The 11,843-nt window shown below is 40.0% G+C and overlaps 1 protein-coding gene across 1 annotated transcript in view; it reads left to right on the top strand.

The window, feature by feature from the left end:
* ryr2a (ryanodine receptor 2a (cardiac)) overlaps positions 1-11,843 on the top strand; it is a 160,332-nt gene that overhangs the window by 82,400 nt on the left and 66,089 nt on the right. The window contains exons 22-27 of the mRNA XM_060895086.1: position 1; positions 2,417-2,500; positions 3,012-3,171; positions 3,951-4,098; positions 7,249-7,457; positions 8,165-8,339. The exon at position 1 is cut by the window's left edge and continues 103 nt beyond it. Of these exons, the coding sequence (XP_060751069.1) occupies position 1; positions 2,417-2,500; positions 3,012-3,171; positions 3,951-4,098; positions 7,249-7,457; positions 8,165-8,339 (777 nt within the window). The remainder of the gene's footprint in view (positions 2-2,416; positions 2,501-3,011; positions 3,172-3,950; positions 4,099-7,248; positions 7,458-8,164; positions 8,340-11,843) is intronic.

Raw genomic sequence — 11,843 nt, 5'->3', positions numbered from 1 at the left:
AGTACGTGTAAATTAATTAGCGCAGTAATAAATAGCGGAGCCGTTTAATCACAAGCTACTGTAACAAATGACAGAATAATTAGGATTTTCTGAATTTTAGGTATCAATAAAATGAATAACAAAGTTGCAAAGGCTTTCAGTACTCTGAACTCTGGTCTCAAGAAAAGATGAATTTAATATAAATCATGTAAATAAAAAATACTTTATTACATATTTAAAAAAACAACAACAAATATGCATATTTATTCTATTTTTTTAATTTCTTTTTGTTTTATTTTCTGAAAAGAAGCTTGATCAAGTCAAAAATGCAAAGCTAAATACATTCGCAGACACATTCAGCCACTGAAATAGTGAGCAACCTTCTCAGCAACACCTGAGGACACGAGGCAGGTACACACTCCTACATACTCTGCACTTTCACACTAGTCCTACACACACTCTCTCCTGGGCTGTGTTCACACCCACACATGTAGACTTCAGCCAGGTACACATTCTCACACACTACATTTAGAGGTCTTCCATTTAAATGAGGCAAACGCACTATTTATTTATTCGTTTAATCTAGGATTAGCACACGTTTGGTGTTAGGCTAATTGCTAAATTAGCAAGAACAAGTAAACATTACATGCTCAAGGGTGGAGCAAGTCTTTTTTTAATGCGCAGGTAAAGACATATCTGGTATGTAGCAGATGTTACTGTCTCTCAAGAGAGTCACATGTTATTCCTCCTTTTCCTCAAGTCAATAAAACAACACAGAGCTAAGGACGTCCTCATAATTTTGCTTTGGGTTATCTGTTTTTTCCTTCTTTTTTTTTTGTTTTTTTTGTTTTTTACCAAAAAACATTGGCTATGCTAAATATCCCTGAAATAAAAGCTAAGATTCAAGATTTTGATTTGTCACGTAGAAAGTTATACACAGTATACAACTTGCAGTTGGGACATTGTTATACAGTATGAATGTGTGATGCAAATAGCTCAGCCCTCTGTGGTCATTTCATTTGGATGTCCAGGTGCTAAAGAGTTTTATCAGTGAGGTTAGAAAAACATTGAATTATATATATATATATATATATATATATATATATATATATATATATATATATATATATATATATATATATATATATATATATATATATAAAAGATTACTTGCATCCTTCTGATTAACTGATCCAGATTGAATAGAGTTGTAGAATACTTTGCACTCTCCAAAATGCTTAGAAAAAGGTACCAGATAATTACTTTAGAAAACTGAACAAAATGCACCTGAAACTATTGATACCGTTGGAAAAAGCAAATAGATGTCACTTCAGATATCGGTTTTGTTTCATTTATTGTTGATTCCTTGTAAGACTTTGGCTGTTCAGTACTGTATGTGTATTATCGTTAAACATTTTTACTGTATTTTCATGTAGGATAGAGTGAGACAAAAACAATTAGTGCTGTAAAAGTGCCATACTCTCTCATTTGAAAAGGATATAAGGAATTTGTCTGAGTTTAAACAAACCTGTGATGATGAAAGTCCCTCCTCAAAATCAAATCTGCTGTTGATTCAGGTGTTTGGACCAGGGGTCAAAATTCCAGGGTTAAGTGATAAAAAGCCTGTTCGGAATTTTATACACTGACTACATGGGAATGTGAAGAAATCTCTTGCTGTGTTTCATGTCTGCATCGCTGCATGAAGTTCAGCAATCGCCCCACGCCATGTCAGAGAAAGGAGGAATTTAGCTTTCTCACTCTCCTTCCTTCCTTCCTTCCTTCCTTCCTTCTTTATTCTCTCCTCAGCTCCATCTGGAGTTCATTACTCCTTCATTGAGGCAATGTTATGTTTATGTGTGTGCGAGTGTGTGTGCATGAATATATGCACCAATGTGTGAGAATCAACTTTTTGTTGTTGTTGTTGTTTTTTTGTGTGTGCGAATTTGTTTCTCCATAGCAGTCTGATGCCTCTTAGCTCCGCTCTTAATTAAATGTTGTACGCTGTAATGAGTGTCGAACAGTGCAGCGCTAAGCTGGAGTGACACACTCCACTCTCAGAGTCACTCTTCTCCATCACGATGACTCAAATACGCACTAGAGGCCGTACGATTCAGATCATTACATACATTCACTCAGGAGCAAAAACTTTTTGCTGTTTACCCATTATACAGTGCAGCGTTTTTATTGAAAGAAAATTACCATTTGGGAAAAAAAAAAACATTTCAAAGCACAAACATTAATTTCTTCTAGTCGTTGTGTTATAAATGAAAAATTAAAATTTCTAAAAACATCACAAAAATAAAATTTCATATCATGGCGTAATTTGTCAAAAGATCAATCAATATCATCATAGCTGTACAGAGGTGTTTGTCACTGTTGTGGAGTAGAAGCTGAATATAATGGTGTGCTGTGTGCTTTATGTGACTTGCTCCTGCAGGACTCTGTTGGCGTTGGGTTGCCATGTCGGAATGGCAGATGAACGAGCCATGGAGAAAGTCAAACGTCTCAAGCTCTCGGCTAAGTGAGTGTCTTGACCTTGACTGACTTTGTGCAAATTTGAGACAAAAGGATCTAGTAATGTATTTTAATATATATATTGTATATATAAAAAATTACAGCCATCATCTTACCTTAAAGCCCCATATGGTAACAGATAGACTGTTCTGTGCAAGCTGCCAAAGCATGTTCAGTGTCAGAAATGTGCTTCTTCAGTTTGGTGTTGTATATGTGCGGTTAATGTAGATAACATGTAAGGGAATGTAGGTTCAAGTTTAATAAAATTGAAACAAAATTCTTAAATCACACGCTTGACTCAAACTACCTCTGTATCTCCAGGATAGATCTATCCATTTTGTTTTGCTTTAGGGGCATTGAATGTAAAGGGTATACAGTAAAGGTGCTGGTGGTTGTATATTAATGGCTTGATTCAGTTCAGAAGTTCATTCTTCTTTTTACAGCCGCATTATTACTTGTGCCAGATGTCCTATATGTGTCTGAAGAGTGTGTGTGTGTGTGTGTGTGTTTTAATAAAGATACATGCTGTCCAGTGGCTACAAACCTGCACCTATGGATCTGAGCCACATCAAACTGGCCTCTACACAGGAGGCCATGGTGGACAGACTGGCTGAGAACGCTCACAACGTGTGGGCCAGAGACCGCATTCGCCAAGGGTGGACCTACGGCATCCAGCAGGTGTGTGTGTGTGTGTGTATGAGGGAAGGGGTTTCCTTGCTGTTTGACAGACAGAGTAAGAGATGATCACAAAGAGAGACGCGGAAACAGATTCCGATAACAGAGCTACTCGTATGATTGAACAATTAGCATCACCTAGCGATTTTCCTTAGTGCAGGACAAAGTGCAGTGATATAGAAAGAGACAAAAGAGAGAAGCTGAGGAGTGATGACTCGGCGTCTGGGTGCCATTACTGTTGTCAAAGTTATTCATGGAAAGGCATTAAGGGATCTGCACTGCTACATTTCTAAAACGATCCTGACACTCAGCATCATCTGACAGCACAATTGTCTTCTGCTGCACAGACTCATGACTAGGACGCTCTGACAAAACAGATTGTACAGCTCAATGTAAGCCATATCGTAACACGCTGAACCTTGACATTTAGATGCAATATAATAATTTGACTCATATTGAGGGTTTATGTCTACAACATAGTTGGAAATAGTATTATATATAATAGCACATTTTTCCACTTACGCATATATTTTAATAGATAATTATTTACTAAATAATAGATGTTTCGGACAGAAATATGACATGATTTCAGTCAGAAATATGACATTCAGTATAGAAGGGACAAACAACAGCAACTCCCTATATCTTTTGGCAATATTATTTCTTTAATGTCAGCATTTGCATCATCATCATCCTCCTGAGGAAAACTTATTTGCTGCATCCTTTATTCATGCGGTAATACTGTTCCCTTTTTCTGTCTTTATCTCTGGCACTTGTTATAGGATGTGAAGAACAAGAGGAACCCACGGCTGGTGCCTTATGCTCTTCTGGACGAAAGAACCAAGAAATCAAACAAGGACAGTCTGCGAGAGGCTGTGCGCACTTTACTAGGTTACGGATACAACTTGGAGGCTCCCGACCAAGACCATGGTATCCACCTTATTTTCAGCTGATTGAAAGTAGCCATTTCTCCTTGCAATATACCCTATATTACCCTGAAATATAGATCAAAATGAAGGCCCATTGGAGTGAGAAACATTTTCTGTGCCTTTTGGGTAGGAAATATTGCGTACTTTCTCACACAGTGTGCCAGTCACACACTAGCCAATCATGGGTGTCTGTGAGCTCATATACAGCATGTGGAATGGAGCAGGTAGTGTTTTTCTCTGAGTGTGTTACACTGCCTGGTGATGCAGAATGAGCAGCAGTTTGCAAGGAAAGATTTATCCTGTTGTCTCAGAGGACGCACACGTTACTCTTAACCCACTCTGGATGGTAGCTGTCATTAAATAAGGTAGTTGGCGTAGAGTTAGAAAAGTCTACATATTTACTCAAGGCTCTGCTTATTTTCTTTGTATACAAGGTGATTTGTTTGCAAGGTGAAAACAAGTCTATATGTCTATAGTACTATATAGTACTTCATAAATAGTACAATATCATCCCATTTGATTTTCAGATAAAACAATGACTTCATAATGTTCAGCAAAGACGATTTAATATGAATTTATTTTAAATTGATTACATGCTCAATTGTAGAACTGAACTCATAAGGACTATACTGTATGTACAGGTAATATAAAAAGCTAAAGAAAAACGGTGACTAGAATATGCAGGTGGGTATGCTGTTGTGACTAAGTGGTAGCTGGAAGGAGGAAGGGAACTGCAACATGATCAAGGCTGTCAATCCCCTCACGGTGTGTATTTCCGGGAGCACTCAAGGCTCCAGAGGGAGTCTGGATTTTTCCCTCATTCGTCTTTACCTTCTTTTGCTGCAGCTTTCTTAGAAATCAATAACCGCCTGAAATGTGACACCTATATGTCTCTAGACAATGGGTATCCTCCCTGGTGATGCTCTCCTGTCCAATAATACAGCTGTTTTCAGTATCTGCTTGTTTTTGTAAGTTTTTTTTAACTTCAATATGTAACACTAATTCATTTCTTTGATTATCTAAAATAATGAAGAATTTCAGGCTCTTTTCTGATTTCCCCTCACTATTCTCCCTATTCAGTCATTTCCATTTCCCACCAGCTATATCACCAGTTCCCAACTCGCAGAGTCCTGCACATTTTAGTGCTTTCCCTGGTCTATTGCACCCATGTAAACTCTGTTTATTACCTGATTAGTGGAATCAGGTGTGTTGGGAGCAGGGAAGCACTAAAGTGTACACAGGTAACAGGCTCCCCAAGACAAGGGTCGGGATCATGTGTGCTAGCTATAAATCTACTTTGTTGTACAAAGGTTACTGATCTGAGAGAGTGACATCTAACACATATTCCCTTCAAGACACATGCAGCCAGACAGTGTCAATGATGATGTGTTTGAATCCTGGACTACAGATCCTGTTGCTTCTCTGTGATTAGAATGGCTAAACCTTAAATAGTTTTTCTCTCAGATTTCATTCTGCTGCTGATGGAAGATAAGAGATTCAGTTACTCTGGCAATCAGTAATGGCTACACATTTAGGCCTTTAAAGAATGAACAGCCATGCAGAAATAGCAGAAGGCTATTCATTTCATTCATCTTAGCATAAATAAAACACTTGGGGGCATGCAGTTATAAGAAAATAATTAACAACATGGAGGTGACGTGACCTGATTTGAAGGATTCACTGTCAGTATCTACGGCTTTTTGTATAACAGCACAAGGGTCCACTAATTTGATTGGTTGAGCTGTGTTCCCAGAGTGCTTATATTTACTCACTCACTCACTCACTCACTCATTTTCTACCGCTTATCCAAACTACCTCGGGTCACGGGGAGCCTGTGCCTATCTCAGGGGTCATCGGACATCAAGGCAGGATACACCCTGGATGGAGTGACAACACATCACAGGGCACACACACACACTCTCATTCACTCACACAATCACACACTACGGACAATTTTCCAGAGATGCCAATCAACCTACCATGCATGTCTTTGGACCGGGGAGGAAACCGGAGTACTCGGACGAAACCCCCGAGGCACGGGGAGAACATGCAAACTCCACACACACAAGGTGGAGGCGGGAATCGAACCCCCAACCCTGGAGGTGTGAGGCGAACGTGCTAACCACTAAGCCACCGTGCCCCCTGCTTATATTTATTATAATATAAATATAAGTATAATATACTGTGTGCATCACTCTACTTGTCTTGGTTCTCCACCTAAAATTGATTTTCTTCCTAGGGTAAAAACCATTACAACAGTAGCTCAGATTTAAACTTTGTTACCTGCACAACCATATTCAGTACATCATGTAGTGAAATGCTTAATAGATTGTCTGCATCATAAAAACAGAATGGTTAAGAACAAAAGGGCCTTTTTACACCTGGTCACTTCATGTGTTGTCTCTGATCCGATAGCTATCTGATTTGTTAAAACTGTTCCATTTACATTAGGCCACATAAATGCGTCTCGGCGAATCGGATATCAATCCGATCTTTCTACTCCCGCCCAAAATATATTTTACCTCATTTCCGGGGTAATTGAAATGGAACACGCTTTGGTGTATGCGGTTTTCAGAATGCAATCAAAAAGGAGACGAAAAAACTTGTTACGACGGTTATGCTACAAAAAACAGCGTTTACTTAACAGCGTTGCATGACTCGTAGTCACTTGTGAGTGACGTACTTCCGTTTGGGAGGAGTATAGCGCTGACGTATGTGGCTTGAACAACCACATTCATTTACACCTGTCCAGTTTCATCTGAAATGCGTCCCAGACCACCTCCTGAACCCAGACCACCTCCTGAAGTGGTTTGAACGATCGGATTTATATCCGTCTCGAAAACGTTTCGGAGGGCATTTAGACCTGGTCTTTTTACCATCGGATAGCTGTCTGATCACAGAAAACGCATGAAGTGACCAGGTGTAAAAAGTTTGGCAGTTGCAAACCACTAACACTGGAGACTCCTTCCAAAAAAAAAAAAAAAAAAACAACAACACCCCTTTATAGGAAATGAATAGTGCATGAATATAAACTGAGCATTCAGCAGTGCTGTGGTATAATGTTAAATAACTGACAGTAATATTTTCAGCTTTGTCAAACCAACATTAGACCTCATTGTAAATTTCCTATTTGCTCCTCTTACTAATCCAGCAGCTCGAGCGGACATTAACAACGTATCTGCAGAGCGTTTCCGGATCTTCCGGGCTGAAAAGACGTACTGTGTGAATACTGGGAAGTGGTACTTTGAGCTGGAGGTGGTGACGGCGGGTGAGATGAGGGTGGGCTGGGCCCGTCCAGGCTGCCTGCCAGACCAGGAGCTGGGTTCCGATGACCAAGCCTTCGTGTTTGATGGATTTAAGGTAAGCAAAGGGAGAAATCAAGCAAAATAATTCACACTCTCTTCACATTCGCTTTAGTACATGCTTTGGCTTCAAAGGGATCCAAATAGGACATTAACCGAATCTGTAGATTATATGGATTATACTATGATTTGTAATATGAATAATTGCTTTTTAATAAAAGGGTTCTAAAGTTTACAATAAACTTGTACCTTTTACTAAGCCTAATGTTATCTAGATGATGCTCATGAGGTTTTAAATATCCTCATAGCCCACTTGTCTCTCACCATGTTTCGAAGCTTTATTTGATGGCACCGTGTGAAGCTCATGATGACAGTGAACTTTGCGTGTATGAGAGAACACTGGGGCAGTTATTTCCTGCTTGTTTACCAGAGTGAGTCAGAACTCATAGGCCCAGGTGCAAAGAGAGAGCAAGAGCAACTGTGCATGTGCATGAGAGAGAAATAGAAAGGACTATGGAGGGGGAAAATAAGCTAGCAATTTCAACAGCCCAGGATAGCCCTCACTACCATCATCATCACCATCATCATTAGAATCAGTGATAACTCTAAAGATGGAGAGATCAGGTGGGTGTGCGAGAGCACCAGATAAGGATGGAAGAGAATGTATGCTACTGTGCCTTCTTAAAATAAATGTATAATGTATATTCAGTCACGTGCATGTTACTACAGTACAAACTCTCAGTCTAAACCGCGTGTGTACTCCAGGCTCAGAGGTGGCATCAGGGGAACGAGCACTTTGGGCGTTCATGGCTGCCAGGAGATGTTGTAGGCTGCATGGTGGATTTGAATGAGCACACCATGATGTTCACACTGAATGGAGAGGTGCTGCTGGATGACTCAGGATCTGAACTTGCATTCAAGGACTTTGAAGTCTGGGAAGGTTAGTAGCAATTTTATACTTTTCCTGGTGTGTGTGTGTATGTATGTGTGCGTGTGAAAAAAAATCAGTAGCGTAAGTGGTTATGGATTATGCAAGAGAAATCTCTTCTGTGAGTAGGTGTGAAGTTATGGGGCAGTGGTGAAGGTTTGAACTAATGAACAGAAGGCTATAATTGTACATTGCAGTGATGCCACAGAGCTACTGCTGAACACGTAAACCTACCTGTCTATTGCTCAGGTATAAGCATATAATATATTCAGTGGTGATTGAGAATGTTACTGTGGGTTGGGAAGGTGGTACTGGTGCTGATTCTATATGAAATATTGCTGCTATGCTTACAGTTGCAGTTGAAGCCTTAGGTCATGTGTTTATCGTCTCTTTTTGCACCGTGCTTTTTGTCATGGATAATTCAACCTCAGAAATCACAATTAAATCAAATTCACACAGACTCACTTAGATGTTGTAGGTTATATTGTTTATATTAGCATAACTGTGCTAGCAGTTCATTCCTCTGCCTAGCATTCAGCAGCTCACCGTGAGCGACAAAGGATATATACAGATTTATTCATTCATTCATTCATCTTCTACCGCTTATCCGAACTACCTCGGGTCACGGGGAGCCTGTGCCTATCTCAGGCGTCATCGGGCATCAAGGCAGGATTCACCCTGGACGGAGTGCCAACCCATCACAGGGCTCACACACACTCATTCACTCACGCAATCACACACTACGGACAATTTTCCAGAGATGCCAATCAACCTAACATGCATGTCTTTGGACCGGGGGAGGAAACCAGAGTACCCGGAGGAAACCACCGAGGCACAGGGAGAACATGCAAACTCCACACACACAAGGTGGAGGCGGGAATCGAACCCCCAACCCTGGAGGTGTGAGGTGAACGTGCTAACCACTAAGCCACCGTGCCCCCCTATACAGATTTAGTGTAGTGTTAATTACACACAGGTGTAGCCAATCATTTATTTCCCACTTATGCTCTCTGAGTTCTCATCCCATGCACAACCAGTGCTTAATCAATCCCCCACTGCAACAAAGTAGTTTACCAGACTTTCCTGCATGTTAACGTAGCGTGACTAATAGGAAAGTAATGATACATTGCGAGAAGATGCTTCTTGTGTAAATGTGCAATGCACCTTGTGGTAATCAATTAACCATCTAATAAATAATAAATTTGCAGAATTTTGCACATATAGTTATATATAGAGAGAGCATGCAGGTCATACATTGTTTTGTGTAGAGCGTGCACCATTACTGTGACTCATAACAGTTCAGTAACATTCAAACAGGCATTTTAACCAACTTTGGAGCTGTTTATTTCTGGTTAAAATGACGCTTCAGGCACTGCTATGCAGTTCATTAGGATTTAAGTGGCTAATGTTAGGTAACCTCTGGAAGCTTTAACAATGTTGATGTGGTTTGTTTGACTTAAAACTTGTTTTGCACATGCTATGCATTTACAATGAATGGTCTCTAAGTAAGAATAAATATCAAACAATTTATAAATATAAATGTGTAGCTTTTATTCAGTCTTATTCAAGCTCAGTGCAACCTGCCATTCTGTCATTATCCAGTGTTTAAGCATTATTTTATAACATCTGCTTCTTGTTGACTGCAAACTTTTCTATGTCTTTAAAGGTGGGGTCTCCGATTTTTGAAAGCCAACGTCGACATTTGAAATCACCAAAACAAACACGCCCCTAACCCAAATGGGTCCCACCCCTGTATTGATAGCTCCGCCCACACATACATACGTAACCCAGGCAACTAATGGAAAGAAATGTGTCTTTATCATAGCTGAAAGGAAGAACAATACGATTGCAGATAAACAAACAAGCAAAAATGACACACAAGCATAATCATGTAAAGGACAAAGGCATATATTAGTTCTGTGTAACAAAGCAAAACCAACGTTACTCACCTATCGAGAAGGAAAAAAGCGCCTCGGCGTCTTAAGTAAAGTTGAATTTCCCGAGTCATCTACATTACTACGATAGAAAAGAGGTGTTATTTGTGTAGTAACAGCGCTTAGCTCAGGAGTTATTGACTTGGGGAAACTCCAATCTGTGAATATGTGCCAACTTCCCGCTCCTTCTCCTTCGGGTCCTACTTCTTACCTTATCGTAAGCCTTTCTTCGCTTTCTTTCTTTGTTTTTATCCTCCATGTTAATGCTAAAACCACTTTCTGCTAATGTCACACATGCACTGAACACTCTCTCCGCCGCATACTGACAAGCCCCGCCCCTTTCTGCTCATTGGCTACACGTTTGTTTTGAATTTTGTTTTTGATTTTTTTATTATTCGGCCCGAGCATTTCTCAAAAATCGGAGACCCTGCCTTTAATATAACGTTTTGGTATTGTGTATGCTAAGCTTGTTGTTTCTTCATTGTTTGCCGAGTTGTTGTTTGTCTATAGTCAGTCATGCTGAGTCATCTTTGTACCGTGTGATTCCTGATATCTAAATATCCTCTGTGTTTGCTCTTAGTTAATTTCCTCATTTCCGTGTACGCTCAGATTTGTGATTCTTTTGATATACCATCTATTATCTTGTGCCACTGGATTTTCAATCCTGTGTCTGAAAATACCACCCACTCATTTTATAAATATATGTCTATGACTAATTAGGCTCAAATACTTTATGCTGTATTTAGCTCTTTGTATTTAAATTGAGACTGGACAGTTGTTTTAGAGACAGAGAGCATCTCCTGATCTAGCCACCATATAAGCGCTTTGTTGCTGAGTCTGCAAAATGTTGCAAAAAATGCTTTAATGATGGTTTATGTAATAAAATGCTATAATAAATCATGGGGGGGCACGGTGGCTTAGTGGTTAGCACGTTCGCCTCACACCTCCAGGGTTGGGGGTTCGATTCCCGCCTCCGCTTTGTGTGTGTGGAGTTTGCATGTTCTCCCCTTGCCTCGGGGGTTTCCTCCGGGTACTCCGGTTTCCTCCCCCGGTCCAAAGACATGCATGGTAGGTTGATCGGCATCTCTGGAAAAATTGTCCGTAGTGTGTGATTGTGTGAGTGAATGAGTGTGTGTGTGTGTGGATAAGCGGTAGAAAATGAGTGCAGTTCGGATAAGCGGTAGAAAATGAGTGAGTGAGTGAGTGAGTAATAAATCATGGGTAAATCCAACCATTTATTGTGCCATGCTATGTGTAGGTTGTTTTAGTTAGGCAGGCATTTGGTAGAGAGATTGCTGGTGTCCATCTGTATATCTGGAGATACAGTCAACTTTAGACTTATTTACAGCTTCTGTGTTAATTCTGTGGTGTGTAAGTGTTGCCAAGGATTAACCTACTGGCGGAGGCAGCTAGGTTTTTCTGCTAAATTACATTTTCATTTTAGCAATATGTATGATGCCATTAATCTTCACAAGACAAGCTGATTCTGCAATACAAGGAACAAAACACTCACACTCTCGGGGTGCATAAAAGATCGATTTATATTGATCAAGCCAGAGACATGCTGCATGATGGTCCATTA

The sequence above is a fragment of the Tachysurus vachellii genome, chromosome 2 (assembly GCF_030014155.1).
Source record: "Tachysurus vachellii isolate PV-2020 chromosome 2, HZAU_Pvac_v1, whole genome shotgun sequence".
Classification (NCBI taxonomy): domain Eukaryota; kingdom Metazoa; phylum Chordata; class Actinopteri; order Siluriformes; family Bagridae; genus Tachysurus; species Tachysurus vachellii.
This window is presented reverse-complemented; position numbering and strand designations above follow the sequence as displayed.